Source organism: Pelobates fuscus, chromosome 2 (assembly GCF_036172605.1).
Source record: "Pelobates fuscus isolate aPelFus1 chromosome 2, aPelFus1.pri, whole genome shotgun sequence".
NCBI classification, from domain to species: domain Eukaryota; kingdom Metazoa; phylum Chordata; class Amphibia; order Anura; family Pelobatidae; genus Pelobates; species Pelobates fuscus.
The window spans coordinates 345,075,541-345,102,662 of NC_086318.1; the positions used below are offsets into that span (position 1 = coordinate 345,075,541).

At 36.2% G+C, this 27,122-nt stretch overlaps 1 protein-coding gene across 1 annotated transcript in view; it reads right to left on the bottom strand.

Moving 5' to 3' along the window:
• SYNE1 (spectrin repeat containing nuclear envelope protein 1) overlaps positions 1 to 27,122 on the bottom strand; it is a 389,325-nt gene that overhangs the window by 284,813 nt on the left and 77,390 nt on the right. The window contains exons 2-6 of the mRNA XM_063443606.1: positions 25,240 to 25,301; positions 16,657 to 16,752; positions 13,584 to 13,667; positions 8,718 to 8,810; positions 5,134 to 5,312 (exon numbers count right to left, since the gene is read on the bottom strand). Coding sequence (XP_063299676.1) covers positions 5,134 to 5,312; positions 8,718 to 8,810; positions 13,584 to 13,667; positions 16,657 to 16,752; positions 25,240 to 25,301 — 514 coding nt within the window. The remainder of the gene's footprint in view (positions 1 to 5,133; positions 5,313 to 8,717; positions 8,811 to 13,583; positions 13,668 to 16,656; positions 16,753 to 25,239; positions 25,302 to 27,122) is intronic.

Genomic DNA, 27,122 nt, shown 5'->3' on the forward strand with positions numbered 1-27,122 from the left:
TACAATAGTTGATATATTTCGGTTCCATGCTTTGCACAATAGTTGCTGAATTTCTATCCACACTTTATTTAATGGTTAATATATATCTCTAATTCCCACTTTATACAATGGTTGATATATTTTGATTTCACATTTTATACAATACATTGGATGACACTTTTCCATACTTGATACAATGTTTAAAGTTATACCATACTATAACCACGCTTAAGACTATAGTTTAACCTACGTCATATAATTTTTGCAGGTATACCATTCCACGTGTATATCATATTTGAGATTATAACTTGCCAAACTTCATACTATGTGTGTATTTATACCATTCCATTTATACCATTTATTCAAAACATGAAAGTTGTCAATTCCACAGTGCATACAATGCAAGAAATGTAAACTATGGTACTTGAGAATATGACTTCATAGTTCAAACAATTACTGAAACATTTTGATTCTACACGTCATACAATAATCGAGATAATATCTTTCCATATTATCTGCAATGCTTAAAATTACACCATTGCACAATTTGTACAATAATTAAGATGAATAATTTTTCATAGTTTATACTTTGCTAGTTTATGCTACACCAGACACTACATATTTCCACAGTTCAGATTATGCATGTTCACTCTGTATACACTACTTGTAAATTTCTATTTCACGTCATACAACACTTGATGTTTTAGCAAAGGATTGATATAAATTCACACACTTTATAAATGCTTGAAATTCAGGTTTTTTTATTGCAACATTTTCAGTCTTTATAAAGTGTATATTTTTGTTTTTATACAATACTTGTATACTTTCCCACACTTTATAAAGTATGTACAATTTCTAATTTTCTTAACAAAGGCTATCCCTTTTCAAGTATTGTAAAATTCCCAATATACATTGCTTGTCTTTTCATATTTGTTACAATGCCACACATATATGTCTATCCCACACTTTATACAATGCTGGAGATGTGTCTGTCACACACTTTATACAATGCTGGAGATGTGTCTGTTCCACACTTTTTACAATGCTGGAGATGTGTCTATCCCACACTTTATACAATGCTGGATATGTGTCTATTCCACACTTTATACAATGCTGGACATGTGTTTATTCCACACTTTATACAATGCTGGAGATGTGTCTGTTCCACACTTTATACAATGCTGGAGATGTGTCTATTACACACTTCATACAATGCTGGAGATGTGTCTATCACACACTTTATACAATGCTGGAGATGTGTCTATCACACACTTTATACAATGCTGGAGATGTGTCTATTCCACACTTTATACAATGCTGGAGATGTGTCTGTTCCACACCTTATACAATGCTGGAGATGTGTCTATCACACACTTTATACAATGCTGGAGATGTGTCTATCCCACACTTTATACTATGCTGGAGATGTGTCTATACCACGCGTTATACAATGCTGGAGATGTGTCTATTCCACACTTCATACAATGCTGGAGATGTGTCTATTCCACGCGTTATACCATACTGGAGATGTGTCTATTCTACACTTTATACAATGCTGGAGATGTGTCTATTCCACACTTTATACAATGCTGAAGATGTCTCTATTCCACACTTTATACAATGCTGGAGATGTGTCTGTTCCCCCCTTTTATACAATGCTGGATATGTGTCTATTCCACACTTTATACAATGCTGGAGATGTGTCTATTCTACACTTTATATAATGCTGGAGATGTGTCTATTCTACACTTTATACAATGCTGGAGATGTGTCTATTCCACGCGTTATACCATACTGAAGATGTGTCTATTCTACACTTTACACAATGCTGGAGATGTGTCTATTCCACACTTTATACAATGCTGGAGATGTGTCTATTCCACGCGTTATACCATACTGGAGATGTGTCTATTCTACACTTTATACAATGCTGGATATGTGTCTATTCCACACTTTATACAATGCTGGAGATGTGTCTATCACACACTTTATACAATGCTGGAGATGTGTCTATCACACACTTTATACAATGCTGGAGATGTGTCTATTCCACGCGTTATACCATACTGAAGATGTTTCTATTCTACACTTTACACAATGCTGGAGATGTGTCTATTCCACACTTTAGAAAAAATGCAGTGTCCCACTAGGGGACTATGGTGTGTATCAGGGAGCCTAGATAGTGGGTAACCCTTGGTTATATTATGAAGAGAAAATAGGCGTGTCCATGAAACCGTGGCTACAAGGAAGGTCTGAGATATCATAAAGTAAATATTAAAATAAAATAAATAAGTATATTGTTTAATTCTCTAAAAACCAGGGGGAGAACATCAAACATCAACAAGAGCTCTAGAGGGGTGTGAGCTCTATGATATAGATCAATAAGGGGAAGGGAATATATAGATGAACGGAATGTTGTACAGAGATAATGTACACTGGAGGAAAGGATATTATATCCTAAAACGTATATATACCTGAAGAAAACTATACCGCTATAGCTAAGTGAAAAAAGTATAAACTATGGTATATATATATATATATATATATATATATATGGGGGATAACCTATTATATAGTGGTGATACTGGACTGTAGTCACAGAGCCAGAATCAGAAAAGCCCCTTGTATATATACATGCCTCAAAGGGTAGTGTGGAGCTAATTAATGTATATAATAGAGGATTGTTGCAAGAGAGTTGTCACTTGAATGAATAAAGTACTGACACAATAAATTAGTTCCATCCCTTCACGGTCATATAACAGTACTAGAAGAAAACCCTATCAATAGATTCAGCAGAGCCTGTAGTTTTACCATTAGTGTTGCAAGGAAAGTAAAAAAGCTACTGTTGTAGATTATTATTAGCAGAGCTTACAAAGTATCATGCTTACAAAGTATCCTGCACAAAAGTAAGAACCAATGCTAAATTGGACAGAGCTTCCACTATAACGCTTGTTTGAGGAGGCAATAATAATTATAAGCAGTCCTGTCTGATAGATAATTGTATAAATAGCCTAAGCTGTTATGGAGAGTATAACAACTCTTATCAGACCTGGGCTACGTATATGCTAGAACCTCCTAATAGTCACTTACGGATAAATAGATCATGTATAAATGCTAAAGCTTCCTATCATACACTTGAAAGCGGTTCTATCTCAGGGTGTTAGCACAAGGCTAATAAAAGGTTGCCGCTAAGCATCTCTTTTCTATACAACGATGCTAAGATATACAGGTCTATAATAGAACAATCTCCTTCCCCCACTAAAGCCAACTAATAATACACCATAACTAAACTAAGTGCTACCGTTAAGTGCTTGTGAAAAATAAATAGTAAACCGACGCGCGTTTTGGCGCTACTAGAGCGCCTTCAACCAGGGCATTAATGAGAAATGCTCCCTATGGTCTCCTGATATATGGCTAGAGACAGCGGGCACGTGACCACAACGGCCAATCCTGGCCTAAAGGGGCGTAAACTGTGGGTGTGTCTTCAGTCCGCTGGAAGTACAGCCCACAGTGACATTATGTGTAGTGGCCGCCTAACTTAATACATATTAACCAAAAGTATGGAAGTGCAGAGGATTCAGTAGGAAAAGGGGGGAGTATGGCAAACTCTAAGAATGCCTAAATGAATGAAACTGAAGAGGAGTGCCCGATGTGAATAAAGAGGGCATTCTCCATTAAAGTATCCTCGTCCATAGCAAAAAGGAGATGGTTATATTTGACACATGATTTAACATAAGAAAGATATCTGCATTATTTGTCAGAATTATTTATATGTGTGGATTAAAACATGTAGAAAGGTGTAACAATGTATACTTATAGACTACATTGGTCCTATAGTACATTCTAATCCACTGATTTATTTTGGGTCCTGAAGGACTCTTAAAGGTACAGATACCATCAAGCTTTTGCCTGTAGTTGAACACACACAACTCATCACAAGCAGCCATTGCTGATATGAATTGGTATGTTAAGGGGGAGTGCAAACTGTGGGGGGCAGGCTGCAGATGTTCAGGGTCCCTCATTCAGTTTTAAACCATTCATCAATGGCTTAACACTGATGCGAGGGACAACACCAGAGCACTTCCAGCGCTATATCCACTTCAATGAGATAAGGCGGTTATAGTGCTTAAAGTATACATTTGAATGTAAACTACATTGAAAGAATAAACTGCGTTTTAATATACATATTTTTTATTTTTTTTAGATATCACAGAATAGCAATCTAAACATGATGAAGGAAGCATAAGCACAAAAAAAAAAAAAAAAAAAAACATGACTCCCATTATCACAGACTTGATCAGGACAAATAGGCACATAATGGCAAAAGCTGATATTACCAGCAAGCACAATAAACAGGAATGGATATAGTAAGCTTTCTTGAACATAATAAAAGCTACTTGTTGAGAAGTAAATTTTAGTAGTAAATAGAGCATTTTTGTTAAGTGCATTGTCACAATTTTTTTTTGCAGCTTTATGCTGCACTTACCGCACCCGAGAGTTTATCCTGTACATTGAGGATGGAAGATGAATTAGTAATGGTAACAGTAATGATTTCACCATGAGTTGCAATAACAACTATCAAGCTTATAAGACTGATATGATAGCATAAATAACTGTCTGATGGCAGAAATGTTCAGGGATAAAGCCAAAAACAGCACAAGTAGTAATAGTAGTAGTAGTATTAGTAAAGTCACTATAAAAAAATGCTAAAATATACAGCATAAATAATGCTACGAATAAGCTTTTCTGTTTCTGTGTAAACAGCATGTGTAGCTCCTACATTGTCTCCTAGTACCTCGAGTGACTATACTAGGTGCATATTAAAGGAACATTGTACTCAATATAACAACTTCATCTAGATTAAGTTGTTACAGTACCTACAGTTGATCCCCTCCTTAGTGACCCCAAATGTTAATATTTTACTAATTAGAAGGTTTGGAAGCGCGGCTTCAAGCCACAGCTCCAAACACTCTGGGTATGAGAGCCAGGGCTGTTCATTCTTGATTCTTATACCCTACCATACTGTGATGTCACACTGTGCAAACAAAATGCCACAAATCTTTAGACTGCATTGGAAATATAAAATGTATATTTAGAACTGCAATGCCAGTGAAAGTAACCACTTGTAACTGTAACAAGCTGTATTTGGCTTACTTGGCTGCAGTGTATTGAACCCATCGAAGCAATGCTTTCTTGGCACTTCCTTGGATTTTGTTCACAACTTTGCGTTTGACTGGTGGGCTTCCAGTCTCCGTACCCACTACACTGTCCACAGAAGATGTGCTACTGGACAGTGAATGCAGCTGGGGAAGGTTGCTTGTCAATTCTTCAATCTAAAAAAAAAATAAAATATATTCATTAGTCTCTTTAATAAAGAACATATGTTGTAACACATAGGGAGTCATTTTTAACATTTTTACTCTCAGCTTCTGTGAAATCCATATATTATTTAAAGTATATTCAACTGGTTATCATCATATATAGTTTAACAAAATAGTTAATTGGTTAAAAAATATCACCATTGATTTTATTAAAACATTTGATAATATGGTTATTATTAGTCAAATTCTGATTTGTGTGTTGAATCACATGAAATCAGTAAATGTAGCTATTATAATTAATTACAGGAGGTAACTAGCGTATGCATGCGTGTACAAAATATGCATAAATACAATAAAGTATTACTATCTGAAAACACCAACATTCAAATTGTTTAAAGGAACACTATACGGTCAGGAACACAAACATGTAATCCTTATCCTGTAGTGTTAAAAACACTATCTAGCCCTCCTGGCCACCTCTTGTACCTCTAAATATAGTAAAACGTTTATTGCAGTCTGCTGGTGCTGGCTCTGCCCCTGATCTGCTTCCTTGGCTGACATCATTAAAAGTGGTGATCTCAGCCAAATACAATGCTTTCACATAGGAAGGCATTGGATTGGTTGAGTTTATCAAGGAGGTAGATCAGGAGCCAGCACAAGCCAAACACAACCCTGGCCAATCAGCACCACCTTATACAGATGCGTTGAATCAATGCCTCTCTATGAGGAAAGTTCGGTGTCTCCAGCAGAGAGTGCACTTGTAGTGCACTATAAGCATAGCAAGTAGCAAAAAATACAAATAATTTTAATGTTGGCTTATTTTTGGAATGCACTTGTTTTTTTTAGTACAATACAAATAATATGTGACGTGATATATATTGTGTTTATAAAAAATGTTTGTAGTACTGGATTGGCACTTTTTTTTAGAAATATCTGCATAAAAACTTAAAGGCTGAGATGGCACTTTATAGGATTGGCACTTTAAGAAGATATTTATATTATTTAGTTTAATGGAGCATTGCACATTGGCTTACAGCCATGCATGGCCACATTAATCAATATATGCATCTCAACATCTCAAAGAGGCATTAGTGATTAAAAATGGTTTCATTTATAAATGTAGTGTTATTATTAAGACCGCATTATACTTTTTTTTTTTAATTAAATATCTATTGATCTGATTGGCTCCTAATATGACAAAGTAATGTATTGTTGATGTCATTTGAAAAGTAAATTCCTACATTTCAAATATATATTTGAGATGCATATATTGATTAATGTGGCCATGCATGGCTGTAAGCCAATGTGCAATGCTCCATTAAACTAATGAGTGTAACTCTCTAGAGCAGGGGTAGACAGCCTTCTGCATTCCACATGTGGACTACATCTCCCCTGATGCTTTGCCAGCCTCTTGGCATTAACAGCAGTATGGGAACTATAGTCCATAACATCTAAATTGTCAAAGGTTGCCTACCCCTGTTATAGAGCTTCCATGAGATGTGATATATAATAACTAAGATACAGCATTGTGTCTTCAATCATAATTGCCTGGAATTATTAAGGCAAAAAGTATGTTGGTCAAAGTTATATTCCTAATCTATCAGTAAAATTAAGGTTATGCCTTGAAAAAGATGATCTGGTACAGAACAACAACCTGTTCTCTTAGACTGAGCCCAATGGTTTGAGCAGTTTTGATAAAGAGACCAGGGGCAACAGAACTGTTAAATATCATTTCAATATCAATACCGGGTTGTGCCAAGATTGTGAACAGAGGCCAGGATTCCAACATTGATAGTTATAGAATAAAATGTTGCACAACTGATAATGATGGAAAACTGTGGATTTAAAATAAATAAATAAATAAATAAGAATAAAATAACAGAAAAAAAAGAAAACAAATACACAAAAGTTAGCTACAATGTAGTTGCTGCATTGTAGTGGGAATTGCAACCTGTCTGTTCCACTGCAAGTGTCAGGGACACAGGAATCCATTCATGATATGGTGTGATAGACAGTAGCAACCCAATCACTTACACTGCAAGCATACACGCAACAGAAATCAGGCACATGCATACATTGAATCGACAGAGAATGTGGCTGGCAGGATATCAATAAGTCTGAAGTGCATAGGTAGAGGAAAATTGAGGCTGCTTGAGCAAAGATTGTATTAGCCAATGAATAATCTGCACATGCATTATCATAAACTACATTGCTCTTGGGGTTTACATGAATATAGAGAAGTTATTCCATTAGGCCATTACATATATATATATATATATATATATATATATATATATATATTTAAATAGATAAGTGTATATGATGTGTGTTGTTTATTAGATATAACGGTGAGAAAAAAAATCAATATAAGGAATTGCATCATTATTATTATTACTACTGGCATTTATATCCAACAGCACAGTACAATAGCATAGTACATATGCATTGTAAATACAATAAAGTATTATTATCTGAACACCAATATTCAAATTGTTTAAAGAAACACTATAGGGTCAGGGACACAACATATAATCCTGATCCTGTAGTGTTAAAAACACTATCTAGCCCCCCTGGCCACCTCTTGCCCCTCTAAATATAGTAAAACGTTTATTGCAGTCTGCTGGTGCTGGCTCTGCCCCTGATCTGCTTCCTTGGCTGACATCATCAGAAGTGGTGACCTCAGCCAATCACAATGCTTTCACATAGGAAGGCATTGGATTGGTTGAGTTTATCAAGGAGGCAGATCAGGAGCCAGCACAAGCCAAACACAGCCCAGGCCAATAAGCACCTCCTCATACAGATGCATTAAATCAATCCATCTCTATGAGGAAAGTTCAGTGTCTCCAGACAGCAAGTGCACTTGTAGTGCACTATAAGCATAGCAAATTGCAAAAAATACAAATAAATGTAATGTTGGATTTTATTTTTGGAATACACTTGGTTTTTTAGTAATTCAAATAATATGTGAGGTGATATATGCATACTTTTTTATTTATTGAGTTTATACAAAATCTTTGGAGTACTGGAATTGCACATATGTATATATACACATACAGGCTACTAACATTTTTAATTAGCAAAATTTAATGTGCCGGAAATGTGAGTCTTTACCAAAGACTGAAATACAACTCCCACCCAAAGAGACTACCCTGTGCTACATGTTCTTTTCTGGATCATTTTAACCCACAAGGCCTTGCAGTACTGAAAATAGTACATTCTTTAAGAAGAATTCGAATTGTGTGAAGTAAACTTGAAAAATATCTTGTGCATGACATTTGTTTACCTTTATGGAAGCAAGCTCAATAGTAAACACTGTACTATCTGTAGCAATAGTAAACAAACTATTTTTTTTATTATTCACTAAAGTTTCTCACTTTTCCATAGTTCCTATAACTATGTTTGTCATACAATATTTACCTGAAAATAGAGGATTACGGTCCATATCAAACCAAGCACAATAGAGGGCTTCCCATCAGCAATGTCTGTAGAATTTATATTCACCAGTTTAATCTGAAAAACAAAAAACATTCATTGTATTGTGTAATTTAATAAATTTTATAATCATAATTAACTAAAACACATTAAAATTGTTGACGGAATCTGCAAGCAGATCTATTGGAAATAGGCAAACACATAAATGTCTACGACCTCCGCTCACACATTATCTCTGTCTTTATCAATTCCATCTTCAGAATTCTCTAAGCTCCATATCACTAAATGTATTGATCCGCTGTTTGCTCTCTATTTTCTTTCAGCATTATAGTTTTCGCTTAACTTTACTGATTCCAATTGGTTTCTGAGCAGACAGTGTTTTCTTCGGATATGAGCTGTTATTATAGTAGCATGCATTGGAGGATTCCATGATACCAATGTCAACATTAATTCTTGAGAACGCTACTGATTGAGCCATTGGGTATTTCATCATTTTGGGGAGATAACAGTTGAATGGCTTAATCAGAACATTATCGAATCTGTGTTACAGACTGAACCTTGTTGCTGCTATAAAGGTGTTTAAGTCCTCTGATTTATTGACTGAATTATTTTGTTGTTAGCATGTAATGTGGCTAATGTTGGTTTATTCAACATCAACATCAACATTTTACTTCTTAAAAACTGCCTCAAACTGTTAACATAATCAATGTAAATATATCTTACTTTAATATTTCTTTTCTGTACTATAAATGCATTTATTAATATGTTGTATGCATAAATACCTAACAAATAAAGGCTTTATGTTGTTGTTGTTTTTTAAATTTAGGGATAAGGATTTTAAATGAATGAGGTCTTTCAAGTATGTGCTGGGAAATAAATGTTATTACCCAACATACTAATACTCAATTATAGGAATCCCAAAAGGTTTAATGAGTCAACCCTGCCAGGACAAGAAAATGTGGCAGTGAGGAATAAACATGTTTTACATTCAGTACACTAACCAAATTAACTCTGTGACGAGCTGTTATAACTTACCATTTGTGGATTTATTATATCAATTGATATAGCATTATAAATATTATTACACATTAACTATATGAATTAACATATTGTAATTAGGAATTTCACAACAGTGTGGAAAATACGTGTATTACATCAAAATATAAGGCAAATAATGAATTTTTAAAACATTAAAAAAATCTAAAGCCATATTGAGTGTTTCATGCACATGCAATGTACATTAAAACTGATCAGCCACAACATTAAAACCACTGACAGGTGAAGTGAATCATTTTCCACATCAAGATGTGGGATATATTAGGCAGCTAGTGAACAGTCAGTTGTTGAATTTCATGTGTTGGAAGCAGGAAAAATGGGCAAGCGAAAAAGTGACTTTGACAAGGGCCAAATAGTGATGGCTAGATGACAGAGCACCTCCAAAACTGCAAGAATTGTTTGGTGTTCCCCATTTGCAGAGATAAGTACCTATCAAAAGTGGTGCAAGGAAGGTCAGCCGGTGAACCAATGTTAGGGTCATGGGCACCCAAGGCTCATTAATGCATGTGGGGAGCAAAAGCTAACCTGATTGGTCCCATCTAACAGTAGAGCTGTCATACTCAAATTGCTGAAAAAGGTAATGCTGGCAATGATAAAATGGTGTCAGAACACATAGTGCATCACAGTTTGCTGTGTATGGGGCTGCGTAGCCGCAGACCAATCAGACTGCCCATGATGACCCCTGTCCACAGCAGAAAGCACTCTCAATGGGAACATGAGCTTTAGAGCAAAACCATGGAGCAATGGAAGAAGGTTGCCTGGCGTAATGAGTTATTTTTAGGATAATGCACCCTGCCTCACTGCAAAAACTGTTCAAGAATGGTTTAAGAAACATGAGTTCAAGGTGTTGCTTTGGTCTCCAAATTCCCAAGATCTCAGTCCAATTGAGCATATGTGGTATGTGCTGGACCAACAAATCCAGTCCATGGAGGCCCCATCTCACAAATTGCAGAACTTAAAGGAAATGCTGCTAATGCCATGGTGCCAGATACCACAGAACATGTTAAGAGGTCTTGTGAAGTCCATGTCTTGATGCATCAGAGCTCTTTCGGCAGCACACACACACACATTATTAAGGTGGTTTTAATGTTGTGGCTGATCAGTATATATATTTATTCATGCCATATCCATATAAGTAAAACATGCTGATGAATGCAGTAAGCAATGAGCATTAAATGCAATAAGCAGGGCAACCTTAACACCCTATCACCTGCATTCATATGTAATGAATGAACACCTGATGCTCTCCTCTTGCCTATCAATCTTATCCTCATATTTCCTACTGAAACCTGGAAAAACAAGTCCACACAGTTCATCTTATGACCTTATGGCCTTTTGACCTTTCTCATTTTTGCCTCCAAACATCTTACTACCTAGTGAAAAATCATTCACTTTTGTTGCCTCCTGCTTTTATTTATATTTCTAACCAGCTTAACACAACATATGGCTTCTCCAACACATTGTGATGGTCCCTTCATTGACTTTTATTTTTCTGCCAACCCTGGAAATTTTGTAACCTATCTTGCTCTTCCAATACAAAACAAAATCTTAAGCATTTATATTTTAATTTCTTAAACTGCCCTTTACCAATCTTTTAAGCTGTACAGTTGTCATTGTTTACACTCTGAATCCAAGGTCTTTCTAAACCAAAAACCATCTGTGATATTTACCCACACCAGCTCACTCCATCCTTTTGCCTCAAGCATTACCAAACTTGCCTGGGCCGACATCACCTACACACATTACAACAGCATTCAAGCATAGGTGAAAGTATGAGGCTTTCTTTACTACGTTACATAAATTCCTATATTCGAAACCACAGCCTTGGCACTCTTGGTATATCTGCTACATTCAAAAAAGCTCCTATGTTGGTTAGCTTCTCTGGACGAAACCACACCATCGAGTATACAGTCACACTTTAGTCATTCATCTCTACTTAGCACCACTCTAAATATATTTACTTTAAAATACTTATATATCATGTAGAATGAACAGCGGTGGCGGGTCAAAGGCTTGGGACACAGAACTATTTCCCTACATTATCAACCCCATTGCCTCTGGCACCACCACCATGATTCTTCAGAGTACGGTAGCCATCTCTATCCACTGGACAGGTAGATATTACTTCTTGTGAAGGTTTGGATAGGAAGGGGTGCTGACCACAGGATCAACAACCATAGGTAGGAACCCAATATGCAAACAGCAAAATTCTCTGGAACACTGTGAGTTTGCACAGGACAGTTGCAAGCTCTGGAACATGTTTGCCCAGGGTAGCTTGTGTAACACAGAAGACAGTTCCACTGAGCAAGGCCATCAATGAACTGGCAAACAAGAAGGGGCGAGTGTAAACTAAATAGGGAGGAGAAAATTACAAGGTAGGGCCAGTTGGGACAAAGTCAGTCCTCTTTAGACTGGGAGCAGCAGGACCACGGCAAGGTAGTGGCATTGAAATGTACAGCACCACACTGAAAAGATCAGAAAACTAGGGAGGTAAATGCAGGATCATGACAACTCTACTGCTCACTCCTTCCACACAGCAATCAATTAATCTGAATGATCCTGAAATGATCTTTAAAAAGATGCTTTTGGCTCACATGCCCAGGTGAAAAGGCTCAAAGTACAAGGAGGGGGGGCAAAAGCCCAAGATGTTCACCTAAAATGTTTTATTATACACAAAACTTGTCTCCAATAACCCAAGATTTAACTTATAATAACAGAACCAAAACAATAGATGCAAATACATACAAATTCCCCAGCTTAAACATTCTTACAACAATGATGGAAACAGAGAAGGACTTCAATAGCAGTGGTACTCTCAGAAGATCATATCCCAACTTTCATATTTATTACTCCCACATTCTAGGGAGTATTTTTATTAATAAGGCCTCAATTTAATATTGTTAGATAAGCTTGCCAAATGATTTTGCAGTTTTTCATAAATGTTTAAATTTATTTACTATTATAAAAAATATTACATTTCGTATTTTCGTATTTCGTATTCATATTTCGTACGTTTTTGAAATTTGTTTTATCTATTGACATATATCTTATGTATGATATATTTCTTAACAGTTTAACATGTTGAAAAAGTCATAAGAAAAGTTAATCAAAAAATATTAAATTATTTGGAAAGCTTATCCAACATTACGGTAATTAAATTGAGACCTAGGTAAGGTGTTTTCCTTTCAAATAAAATACTGACCGGTGATCCTCTGTATATTGACTTGCATGGAAAGCAAAACGTTAATAATTAATAATCCTTTTTGTACAACAAACCAAATTCAAGTTACACATGTGTAGAACTCAAGACATAATGCTGTATAATGCTTCAAAATAAATTATTCAAACATTACACGTCATTAACATGAATGTTTCCAGTATAAACTAATGTATATCATTTTTATATTTTGTTTTTGCCAGAGGTTATTTGTTGAAGGTCACAGAGACACACACACTTTATACATACTGTATAAAGAATACATCTGCATGTTCAAACATCAGAAACACATTACCATCTGTAAAATAAGGCTTTATCTTTGATGGCTGCCATAGAAGCGCGGTCAGCTCTGAGCTGATAGATACGTTCTCACTGCTACTACAATCAGAGAGCTTTGTTTCTATATGAAATCGGTAACGTGGACTTGGCTAGGGCCCCGTCTACTGATCACGTATAAATGGAGCTGTAACCAGTCAGCTGTAAAACTGTCAATTCCTATTAAAATCTGCACTCTATATTCAAATAAAAAAAAAAAAAAAAAAAAAACAGAAACACTCTTCCAATAGTTACAAACTTACCCGTCTACCTTCCAGGAACTTGAGAGCTGTACCAATATTGGCAACAGCGTGTATTCGCTTCATCTGCCTTCCTTGTTCACATGGCTAAAATAAAGAATAACTATAATTAATAAGGTATACTGACCACTTTGTAAAAAAATGTGTGCTAGAAACTTGCTAGTAGCCCACATCCAAGTGTAAGTAGCAAAATCAATCAATTTACATAGCTTCGTATATGAGCAAAGAAAAAACAAACAATAGTACATTTGCACAATTTAAATAGTGCTTTCATAGCTCCAAGATAGTCTCAATTACATGTCTCTGAGAAAAAAGGCCTTGCATGGGGGAAGAACTCCCCCAAACCCTTCTACTATAAGGGGTCTGTTTACAAAAGTCTGAACAGTGCATTAGTGAAAGGGGCAAAAACATTTAGTTCTATGTACAGAACCCATTTGTTTTAATATCAGTTGTTTTTTTAACAATTTACTATTTGTACAAATAAGTCATTTATTTTTGTGGAACTCCATACCATTGTGTACCTGACCTCTTCAACTGGATCCAGTAGCCATATTTGGCACCCCTGAGCCTCTAAGACAGACCCCAGCATGGCACTGGACCATGTGAGTCAGATTCTAACCCCTACTCGGTGTTATTTTGTGTGATTACATACAGTATACATTGTGTTATTTTCTTCTGCTTTTCTTGTAGAATCAAGAATTTTACACACGTTTGTATACATTTTTTATTACCCTATTTTAGGACACTTGGGTATTTGTTTGACACTGGTGTATATGATGTAGAGTGTTGGGGGACACTCCTTTATACCAGCTTGTATTCATTTAACGTCTAGACACACTTCTATTCTTCTGTTTTGTGTATTTAGTTCAATGCAGGGCCATTTAGACTGTAAAACCTGGACATTGTATTTAAAGGGACACTATAGTCACCTGACCAACTTCAGCTTAATGAGGTTGTTCGCTCATTAAGCTGAAGTTGGTAAACACTGTATTTTTCCGAGAAAATACAGTGTTTACATTGAAAGCTAGGAACACCTCCAGTTGCAGTCACACAGAGGGAACCAGAGGGACTTCTGAGTGGATGGAGGCATGATATGCCTCCATCCACTCAGATCTGCTGTGCACGAGCATCCTGTGATTCAGTATCTCCTCCTACTGCATGCAGACACTGAACTTTCCTCATAGAGATTCATTGATTCAATTAATCTCTATGAGGAGATGCTGATTGGTTAGGGCTGTGTTTGAATCATGCTGGTTCTGCCCCTGATCTGCCTCCTTGTCAGTCTCAGCCAATCCTATGGGGAAGCACTGTGATTGGATCAGGCTATCACGTCAGCAGACTGCTTGTTTTTCCTGAGTCTAACAGCATGCAGATTTACAGCTTCTGGCTTGAATACAGTAAGATTTTTACTATATTTATGGAGGCATGAGGGGCCCAGGGGGGCTAGATGGTCATGCTAACACTATAGGGTCCGGAATACAAGTAGTTGCACTGGTGACTATAGTGTCCCTTTAACAATATTCAGATTTTACAATTTTGATTTTTATTGAACAATTATTGTGTCTATAGTACAGCTGGTTTGAATGCAGGGACAGAAAGTTCCCCATTATGAAAATGTAAGACATTATCAAAAGTTAGGACAAAATGTGGTGTTTACTAAATTAACCCATATATATATATATATATTGTATAAAGACAGTTAGGGGACAGTTAGGTGAAATATAATAAGCTGTGATTTAGCTGTGCTGTCTTAAATTATTTTTTTCTACTTGATAAGAAAACACCCACAGGTAGATAAATAATTCACCCATATAAACCTATAGCAGAGGGAATAAAGAAATAAAATAATTTTTATGTGCTGTACTGACATCTAGTGTTTGAAAACAGCATTTCAATGGCTCAAACATTTCCCTCTGCCTCAAGTACTTTCAGATCTGTAATACACTCTCCTAACATTAAAATTAATTTTAGAATCCTACTAAGCATGCCCACTCTTGCTATCCCATATAACAAAGAGCAGAGCTTTTTACTGCACTGATATAAGGTAAATAAAAATAAACATGTTGGGTGACCATGATTGGTCCATTCTAAAGAAAAAGGCTATGTGTGCTTGCTTTCCATTTCTGCTTCTGTTGATTAACATTGCCCCTTAACCCCTTATTGTAATACCTGGTTTCATCACCTACAATCTCAGGCTTTGCAGTGACAGCGAGGAGCGGAGGCATAAATAAATCTAACTGCAATTTTAAGGAATGTGATACTTTTTTATGTTTGATACCATTTCTCTTCATGGTTGGAATATGAGATTTGAAAAGTATTGGAAAATACATTAAAGCCATTATGGAACTCATTGCTGGCTTGCTCAATGATGCATTATAACGCGACGGATACACAATATCTTAAAAAACTTTGCGAATCTCCGTCTTTCACCTCGAAATTATAATAGTTAATAGTTAAGATGGATCAAGTGTAGTTCGGCCTACCAGAGCCCTAATAGCTAAAGGGCGGCTGATAATTCAAAGCACCATGGGGAAGTATGTGCATCTACATATACCATTTACTCTTAACAAGAAAATATTTACATTTTCCAAAGAAAATATTTAGGAAAATGTTGTTACACTAATGCCTGGAGATTGACAAATGATCATAGAATTTTAATCAAAAAGCAAATGAATACAGTTCCTTGTAAACTAGTCAAAAAGCTTGGGCTTCAAAAGTAAAATTGTAAGAAGACATTATCTGGAAAAACAGGCTATGACAATTTGGAGTGTTTAGATATGTGATAATCAGCTGGAATTCACAGCTTTACTAATATTGCCAGATGCTATAATATACAGTGAAGCCAATTTCCTAAGTTAATCAAATATCTCTATAGAATGAGCTCTTCAAAGTGTATCAACATACTAAAAATTAGCTTTGTGTTTATGAATTAGAAACCAAAGAAACAATAGTTGTGATACTGCCTTATAAGAAGCATTTACAACTTGCTTATTCACTGCTGTTTTTTGCTAGTCCAGAGTTATAGCATGAATTCAAAGCAATGCATAAACCAGGCGTATTTCATTTGTATATTTACCAGTTTTTTCCCAGATAAAACTTCAAGTAGGGCAAGTAACTTTATGCCATCTTTGATGTCTTCAAAAAGTTCTTCTACTCTCAATGGAGGATTTCTCTGTAACAAAAAAACAATATAAATTCAATGCATAGTTAACACCATTCTCAACATGTGTTTTAGTGCAATATTTTATATCACGTTAACAAGCACTGCAAAATTACATTTGGCCCACAAAAGTACCATTTAGCTTCCCATTTGCTCCAATGCTGTGTTTTATTATGCAAAGAAAGAAATTTCTCTTCCAAATCCACATTCTGTTCCTCTGCATATTAGCAGAGTAACCATAAATGGTAGCCAAACTCTCTACCGCTACACTCTGCAGCAATTGTTTCTAGGTCAAACTGTATAGATGCCTTCTACAAGCCAGGCAAAGGAGAGGAGAGTTGGTTCTTTGTCACAGCATGCTGGAAGGATTCAGCGTGTCCTACTCACTCCCCGGACACCACATGTCTCAGAATTCAGAGAGGGACACTCGAATATTTAATACATTGGAAAGGTTACTGTCCAGAGGAACGCTAATGGTAGCTTGCCACAAATGATCCTGCCCCTACTTTGGTAAGAAATTTCCATAGACTCCATCCTACCAAACCCACTCTTGGGCGCTTATGGAGTCAGTACCCTAGAGGGGGGATTATGTAATGGCACGCCTGTAAGATTGAGCATGCCCTACTCACTTTCCAGATGCCATGTGTCTCTTAGTGTCCCGGGAGTAAGACCTCCCAGTCACTGGCTGTCTTCTCCACTTCCTCTCCGGTTTCCCTGTGCCCTGCGATTGACCCACGTGGGTTGCGGCGTGCAGGGGAAGGGACACTAACTCTGCGCATCCGCCGGTGTACCTAGCCTCCAGCAGATGGACTAAATGGCATGTATGCCATGTCCCCCACACTGCCCCAGTATCCCCCCGGGCTGTCAGAGCCCTGGAGGACCTATACTGGTTTTCCTGGAAGCACTGTGGGGAACAGTAGCTTTCAGATAATAAACGGACATAGAGTCCAGCCCAAATAGGAAGTGTGGGCAACTACTCACCCAGAGGAGCCTTCCAATTACATAGGCCCATAGACCCCTCCTCACGGGAGAGCTCCAATTCCCCCTCCAAATCTCCAATTTCCAAGGGTCTGTGCTCAGTTGTTTTGTTGTCTCCGTAGAGTACAGAGCCAGATCCTGCCTGAAGTCATTTGATCACCTACACTTGATTTCCTGAATCAACTCTTGTCTGCCTGAATTCTGATAATACTCTTTATTTCCTGAACTAACCTTTGGCTGCCTGGACTCTGGTTAACCCCTGCAATCCTATTCCAGTCCCGGTTAACCCCTGCAATCCTGCCCCAACCTTAATCAAGCCTTTACATAATTTATCCAGTGCCAAAGCTTTGGTAAAGACTTTACTTTTCACATTAAGGACTTTTATTTCTTATCAAGATATTGTCTTATTTTCTGCCTTTGTTTTGCATTGGGACTTTTTCAATTATACTTATGTACTTTACAATAAAGACCTTAAATTCAGTGACTGTGTCCGTACAAAATCTCTGCATACTGAGCCCATTCACTCCATTAATACTGAAGTAATGCACAATGTATGTGGATAATTGAAGATGTATTTAAAGTGCTATTATGCGTTTTTCTGCCTAACAGTGTGTGGAGGGCATTTTATTCTGCATGGTCAATCAGAGAGCTTTATTCAATAAGCAAAATTTTGTGAATTGCAAAATTTAGGTTAAAATAGTCAAGCTGTGACTATAGCTGAATTGGAGTTACTCACCAAATAAGCTGCATTAGCTTGAATTTTGCATTTCAGTTTTCACTTCATTACAAATAATGAATAGAACAAAAGACTTGATTTGCTACGAAAGTAAGATTTATACAAAAATGTTAAAGTTCAGAAAAAGAAAAAAATGAAGAATAGGACAAAGAAAGTAAAAATTGGCATTGTGATTAACAATATGGATATTCAGTGGAAATTACTGTGCAGATCTCTTTACGTATTTCCCAGTTTTATTCCAATGTAGATAATTAAAAAAAAAAAAAAACCTGCACAGTTGGTGGGTGTTGAGGACTGACTTGAGAAACACTGCTCTAAGACATGGTTAAAACTAGCTGTATCCCTCGGATGGTGGCACTAACTATGTTTGCAGGTCACCCACGGGTTATTTGAAAACAAATAAATACTGGAGAAGGCTACCAAAGTTGCTTTATTTGCCAGGATAGTACTCTTATTTGTTATGTCTCTATTATAAAATCTTCCATTTTTAATCACTGTTTATTTTGGACCACATGCTTTACAGGCATGTTGAATTTGTGATCTTTCTATTATTTTTTTTCTAACTACTAGCCAATCGCCAATGTCAGCTTGGAGGGTCCAAGCCACACCTACCAGGGCTGAGTTTCTACTCGCCATGGCAAAATTTTCACTCCCCATTGATCAGTGGAGAAAGCATATTTGGTGCCCTGCATATATCTTGAAACTAGCTAATATATTGTACTAAAAATTAACTAAAAATATTTGATTGAAAAAAAGATGCTAGGGGGAAAATTACCGAATGAAATATTGATAAAGGCTTTAATTGAGCAAACAATGACAATAGCCTACTTCTTAGCTTAAACTGAAACAGAGACATAAAATAAACCAAATGTGATTTATTTTAAAATAATTCACACATCTATGCTAGAAGGCTAGATGATGCTTAAGATATCAATAAAAATTGCTAACAAAAGAAGTCATAATTGTTGGAAACCATACCGTTTCCAAACAGTCAAAATCTGTTAAGATGTGTTTTTGGATTGTAACCTATTACAGAAGTAGGATTTAGAAATCTATAGAATTTTTCATATTTTAATAATTTCCGATGTTCCATACATACATTCCAGTAGCAGAAGAATTCTCAAATCTGCCTCATAGAAATCCCAAGAAACATTGTTTTAGAATTTTTCAAAGAGAATTTTTAAGATGCTCACTTGTGCAATTTATTCAGATGTTTGGAAAATCACTTTGCTTTAAAGTGCAAATTTTCCAATGGATTGTGCCAATGACAACTCAAGCGATTTCAAATATAACACATCCGTTGTTGTAAGATAATGTTTGCTTTGACAATCTTACATCACTATTTCCTTTTAGGCATTCCGTTTCCAACACAGAGATGTTTATAGGAATGACATGGAAATCTGTGTTGAAACATACATGTTCGGTTCTATCTTGCAATCATATGTCTGTGACTATTTACTATCTGACTTTATAATAAGGGGGGGGGGGGGGGGGGAGGGGAGGAGGGTTGGTGGTGTAACTAGCCTTAAAGGGGAACTGTCACTTTCCTGCAAGTTACACCACTGAAAAACAATTGAAAGTCAACTATGATGTATGTTAACCATTTTCAAGTGAAGCACTATTTGTTTGTCGATGTATACCAAAACATTATCAAGTTACATCACAATCCACTTTTCACAGGGCAAAACTAGGGCAAATATGGTCGAATGAGGAGGAGAAACAGAAATATTGCTTCAAATCTCGTCTTCTCTGTATGCTTTCTCTATGCCGACTTCTAGACGCAAAAATATTGCTTATAGCATGGGTGCACAAAAGGTAGATCCCCAGATGTTGTGGAACTACAGCTTTCATGATGCTTTTTCATTCTAAATCATGGGAGTCATGGGAGTTGTAGTTCTACAACATCTTGGGATGTACTTTTTCGACACCCCTGGTTTATAGTAATGACTTATAGCGAACCAAGAAGGAGGTGCCAGTTACAGAATAGAGTGGAGTGGATTTCTACATTTATTTTTACTTTCACATGAGTCAAATAAATATTAATATATATATATATATATATATATATATATTAAATAAATAAAATGTTGTAAAATCCTGACAAGTGACAATTCCCCTTTAACAGGCATTACAACAGACAAGGTAGGCACTCGTATGTGTGTATCTACTGTACAACACATTTTTACACTTACATTATAATAATAACTTCCATATGTTTGAATATTAACCCTTTGCTTTGAAACCTATTTGCAGCCAGACTCAAAGAATCTGTGTCATCCAGCACCAACCTTGAGCATTTGTAAGCTCATTCTAAAACAGAGATGCAGGTTTTGTAGCAAAACCAATCAGCAGAATATTTCAGTTTTTTTAAAGTTCTGTATTCTGTAATCACAAATGATTCAGAAACATTTTGAAATATTTGTGAGACAAGAGAATGTGTGGAGACTACTAATGGTGTCCACGGTCCACAATATTGGTGCTAGGAGGACTGTCCTTTCATATGTGATCTAGGAGTTGAGCACTCTAAAATGCCTCAATTGTCACATCATGCTTAAAAAGGTATAAAAGTCAATGTAAACTCAATTAATTACTATACCATCCTTTGTACAAATATATGAACCTAACACATGAAGAAACCTTTTTTTGAACATATGATTAAGCTGTTTTCTTAGATTTCCCTAAACTAACTAAGCTATGCACTATAAGGAAGGTCCAAAAGTGACATTGCAAGTGACTTAATTTTAGTGATCAGATTTATTCACAAATCGGTTAGTTCACATGGGAGTAAGTGAAGTGTGTGCAGTGTGGATACAAATGGCTAATTACTGTATGGGATGCTATGCAATAAGAGTACAAATGTATTTATCAATTGGGGAGATGCTGTGTACACGTTGGGAAGTCGATATTGTTTGTTAGTCCTTAGATAAAACAAAAATACTGAGATGTTTTAGCTTGGAATGTTTAGGTACATTACATAGCAAGAGTGACATTTTTCCGTAGCAAAATTATATATTAAAACGGAGATACTTTCAAAAATAACTCAAATGTATTTGTGAAAAAAACAGAACACTCCACAAATTAATTTGTCCAGTAAAGCATCTCCCATCCTCACATAATTCGATATTGTAATTCACTTTTGATTTCTAACATGATGTGTTTAATTACATCAGCTAGAAAGAGCACCCCTGACTATTTAATTCTCCCCTTAAGACATAATTAGCATTTCAAACACAGGACACACTGCTTGAACTGTACCGAACAAACATATTAAAGTTAAGCTGAGCACTCAAATGATCACTGATAATTATGAGATACATGTGACATGCAATTGAAGTAAAAGTATAATATTATTGATTTAGATAAATATTCATAAGGGCTTGCACATTTTAACTTATTTCAATAATTTATGGAAGTCTGGAAGTCAGTTACATGAAGACACTTTTAAATAATCACAAACAAGTGTTTTCCCCCAGGAAAGAGAAAACAACATTTTAGGGACAGGAATTGTCCATAAAAAGAAGAAATAATAATAAGCAAGGCCATAATTCTGTGCACAGACTGCTTTATATGTGCAATAAAAACAACATCAAGGCTTATAATTTTGTAACAAATGTATATACGGTATTTTTGAATGTATTCATTAAACCAGAAATATCAGAGGGTTATACTTGATTTGAGACTATAAAATTAGATTACAAAATTTGGAAGTAATCAATTCAGAACAAAAAGACATTTTGAAAAAATGTTGTTCACTTCCAAAATTTGGATGCCTATTATTCCTTATGGGGTGCTGTTTAGCAGATAGCTCCTTAATTTAGTAAATCCTTAAAAATGGTAATTCCACTTGAAATGCGAAAATATGGGAGCTATCTACTAAATTATCTTTCAGTAGATAGCTCCCTAATTTCCTATCCTTATGAGGGATTGCCATACTTAGGGATACCAAAGAAGGGAGCTATGGGCTAAACAGCGACCTAATTTGGTATGCTTAAACATGGCGATAGCACATGAAGGTACCAAATTAGCGACATGTGTATTAAACAGCTGAAAGACCAAAATTAAGAAAATGGCTTTTCTGAAATTTTTATCTTTCAGCTGTTTAGAAGATAGCTCCCTAATTTGCTATCTTCTGTATAATTATACATATTGTTTATATAACATGCATGCTATATACATAAAGCGCATGCATTCTATATGTCATATAGAACCATTTCAATATATAAAATATGTGCAACATGTATAGAATGCAACTGTACAAGTATAGATAAGGTATGTACTGCGTGTAAATAGGATGTAAATGTTGCATGTATATAGAATTTATATGCTACATGTATATAGAATGTATATGATATCAACAGGATATCAAATTAAGGACATATATACTATACAGCTAAACAATCAAAATTAAGAAAATCCTGTTTCTCTTTCAACTGTTTAGTAAATAATTCCCTAATATGCTATCCTTTGGTTGTCATAAGAATTTATGCCAAATACCAAATAAGGAAAATATCTGCTAAATAAGAGATCTAATTCGGTACCCTTAACCATGGCAATTATACTTAAGCATTAGAAATTGGGGATCTATCTACATAAATAGAAAAACCCTTTTCCTTAATTTTGCTATATCAGTTAATTAGTAGATCCAGGTGTATATATATATGCATATACATGATGTATACTGACTGACATTATTGTTTTACTTATTTTTCCTTATGGAACAATGACTGTACAGAATGCAATCTGTTAAAACTAAATTCATATATTCTACTGTTTAATTCTGTGTAATGGATTGGATTATGGTAAATGTTAAATTCTACATGCAATATTGAGATATATTTTTACATTTTTTGTTTATTTGAGGCGTATGCCTTTTTGATTCATACAATAGTATATCCCAATATTTGCATGTCCATATTGTATTTGAAACACTATTAAGGATGTAGGTTAGATTGGCCAATAGATTGGTAATACAGATAGCCGTTATGCATAAACATTGAAATCCATTTTGACTTTAATTTTGGCAGCTACATCACACTATAGTTCACTGGGGATGCTGGAACACGTGATCATACTGGAATGTTATGATGTCATTTGACGCGTGAACATCGTGACGTCATTGATACCCGGAAGTACTCTCCGGCATTGTACAATGATTCCTGGCATCAAGACATTTACAGATAGTACCTCCTACATTGAGCTGATCGCATTGGGGTTGATTTAAGTGGGAGGAAGGCTTAAGGGACGAAACGTCAGGGTTTTCAGTTCTACTGCTCCTGGTTAGTATACCATTTTTTATGGGTATTTGTAGATAAATTAGCACTTTATTGCTACTCTTAGTAGTATCGGTACTATAGGTGTATTATATTATGCACTTTTGTTCTGCTAAAGCTTCTTGTCATATTACTTTAATGCATGAATAAACTTTTTCTATGTGCAAATTTTGGGGTGCCTTGGGTTTATCGTTCGATTTTTTGCTTAGTAGATAAGTAACTAGTTTGCTATGCTTATGAAAATGAATGAATGCAAAATAAAAATGTAAATTTTGTTTTGGGTTTCGTCAATGCGGATGAATTTATATGAATTCTGAAGATCTTACATCCTGCAATTCCTTCACAATTCTCAGAATAGTTTTTGCAGCAGGCAAATGTCAAATTTGAGAAATCGGCACATGTGTTTAGGAATGAGTATATCTTAAAACTCCCAGGACAATGTACACATACTGGTAGGATCATGAAGTTATAAACACTGCTGCCAGTTTAATCTTGAAATTGCAACGTGAATTCAGTTAAATCCCAGTTCTTCTTGGTTCTATTACTAAAGAGCATTAAACAATATTCCTCTTGACAAAAATTGAATGAATGAAACTGTATCTGGCTAGCTCTGGGAATGACCCTACAGCCTATCTTTAATGCCACTTGCTCTATACATGTAATTGTATACACATTAAAGCTCATACAAATTAATTTTCCATTATTATAGAATTATAGAATAACAATTTCTGTTTACTGTGAGGGTCCATAATGTATATAACTGCATTCTATTATAGAGATATGACTATGTATTTTGTGCATCATGCACTGTGCTTGATTTATGTATACATATGTTTTATATCCTCAGTCACTAGTCACGACATACATCTTGGAAACTCAAAAATAACAGCTAATTACAGAGAATTACATTCAAATTGTTAAATGAACACATGTGTTTATCCAAACAGGAAGTGCTCATTCATACTTCCTGCATGGCATCTCTAAAAGGACATAATTTTCTCATCTTCAATTAAATGATCATTTTTAATTTCCACTTTCACTGCATTTTGTATTTTAATCCCGGCCATTTCCTATGAGCAGCAACCTTGTGAGCACTGCTGCAACAAAACAATTTGAGTATTTCATAGTTTCGAAGTAATATGTAAAATTATCACAATTTGATATATTGTTAATTTGCCCCACACACTTTTATAAGAGAGCTGCAAATGTTTGGTCAAAATATCTCACTTGGTGCCTTTATGATAAAGGAGTCTCATGTCTCATTGCTAAACCAACAGTGGATGAATTACTGGCTCACTCAACAACTGGTTTATTCAAGAGACTAGAGTCAGCAACAAACTACTAGAAATTAAATTAAGTTCAGAATCGAATCTATAGACAGTTTCATGGTTCAGTAAAATTATGTAGGTTACAAGTGTCTTCTAAGTGAATATAATTACATTTTAGAGGAAAGAACGTCCAATATCTACCAAACATCACACAGATTAATATTTACTCTTGCAATTTTGTAATTACCTTCGCCAAATGTGAATTGATCCATTTTGTAAATGTTCTCTTTTGGACTGCTTCTTGTTCATCTGGAAAAGAAAGGAATTACAATACATGGTTAGAATCTGTTCACATGGTTAATTTATTACTTATTACTTTCCACTTGTGAATAGTTGATGAATAATTAGTTTGAAGTTACAGTTATAACACATCAATATGTGTACACAAATTAGAATAATTTAATGATTTTTTACTGCATTCTCAATACATGACTATATGTACATAGACGTCTATGGTTGCCCCAGCACCACGTGTCCTGATGAAAGCTCTGTAATGGAGCTGAAACGTTGATCTTATCCTCTGGAATAAAGAATACTTTCTTGGAAATCCTAGGAGTGCCGGTATTTTTCTATTTATATTCTCAAGCTACCAGAGCACCAGGTATCAAATAACTTTTTTGTTGGAGTGCAAGAGCTTCTATTTGACACATATATATATATATATATATATATATATATATATATAACAAAGATAATGTTACAAATAAACATGAATGATGGAAATAGGTCACACTGTCAGACTACATACATCAAAAAAGTAATAGTGTAAACATTTTAAAAATAGCCGAATTTCAGCATTTTTCATTATTATTTTAGAATCTATATGATAAAAAGTGAGTTGTCGGACCAGGAGACTGTACAGACGTGTTTTGTGGAGCTCTGCTTCACCTCGACGAATATACACAAATTGCAACGGCAGTTTCACCCAGAGAGAATCCTCCACAATCCCACCCCACCAGAGGCAACATGGGGCGCAAGCACCGCAAATTTCAAGCACCTGAAATTCCCACACAAAGAGACATAAGGCTTTCGTTTGAAAACAGCCAGCGGTAGGCCGCACAGCAGACTCGTCAGAAGACCCCCAAGAGGAGGCAGAGACATCACTCACCTCTCCAAGACGGGGTGACCTGCACCGGCTGTATCTGATGAAGATTCATCCCTAACAACCAAGGGGGACATTAAACACATGCTCCTGGAGATGCGCCAAATTTGGAAGTCGGATCTCCGAGAGATACAACAGGAAATGGGGGGCCATGCAGAACAAGCTCCAAGTGGTGGAGGAGAGAGGCAACGCCCGGGATGCAAGGCTGCAAGCCACTGAACACACCCTGGACGGCTTAACCCAGCAGGTACAAAGACTACACAGCTCTTTGGCGATCCTGGAGGCTAGACATAGACGTCTCAATATACGCCTGAGGGGGATACCTGAGGCCGTTAAAGGGGACGCCATCCTACCATACACCCAAAAGCTACTTACATCTATTGGCTTGCAGGGACAAGCAGACCCCACAAGGATTACTAAGGCGTTCAGGGTCAGGAAGGCTCTGTCAGCGCCAGAGGCAGCCCCTCAAGACACCATAATAGTTACTAGAGACACAGCCATACGAACGGCCATTTTGGCACGCTCCAGATAGATGGGAAGCTCGAAATTTGAGGGAGCTACTATCCTGTTTTTCAGTGATATCCCTTTTCCTGCACTACTAGAAAAAAGAAAACTGGCCCAATAGCCAAAAAACTGAGAGACAATTCGGTGAGGTACCGCTGGGCAGCTGACGGAACTCCGATGGTGTCCCACGGCGGCCAAATCCTCACACTTACCTCAGATAAGGATCCAGAGAAACTAGGCTGCTGCATGGCACAGGAGAACTCGCCGGCAAAGATGAGCACAAGCAACTACAAAGGAGGAGAGAGGGGAGCAGCAGGGGAAGAAAAATTGCGAACCCACCTCAGGATTAACAGCCTGGGAGTCCGCAGACTGTGAACATCGGAATGCCAGCAGAGCAGTGTATACCCGAGCCACTAACATAGACCCAATACCTGGGACTGCCCTGACTTTTGATCCCCTGTCAC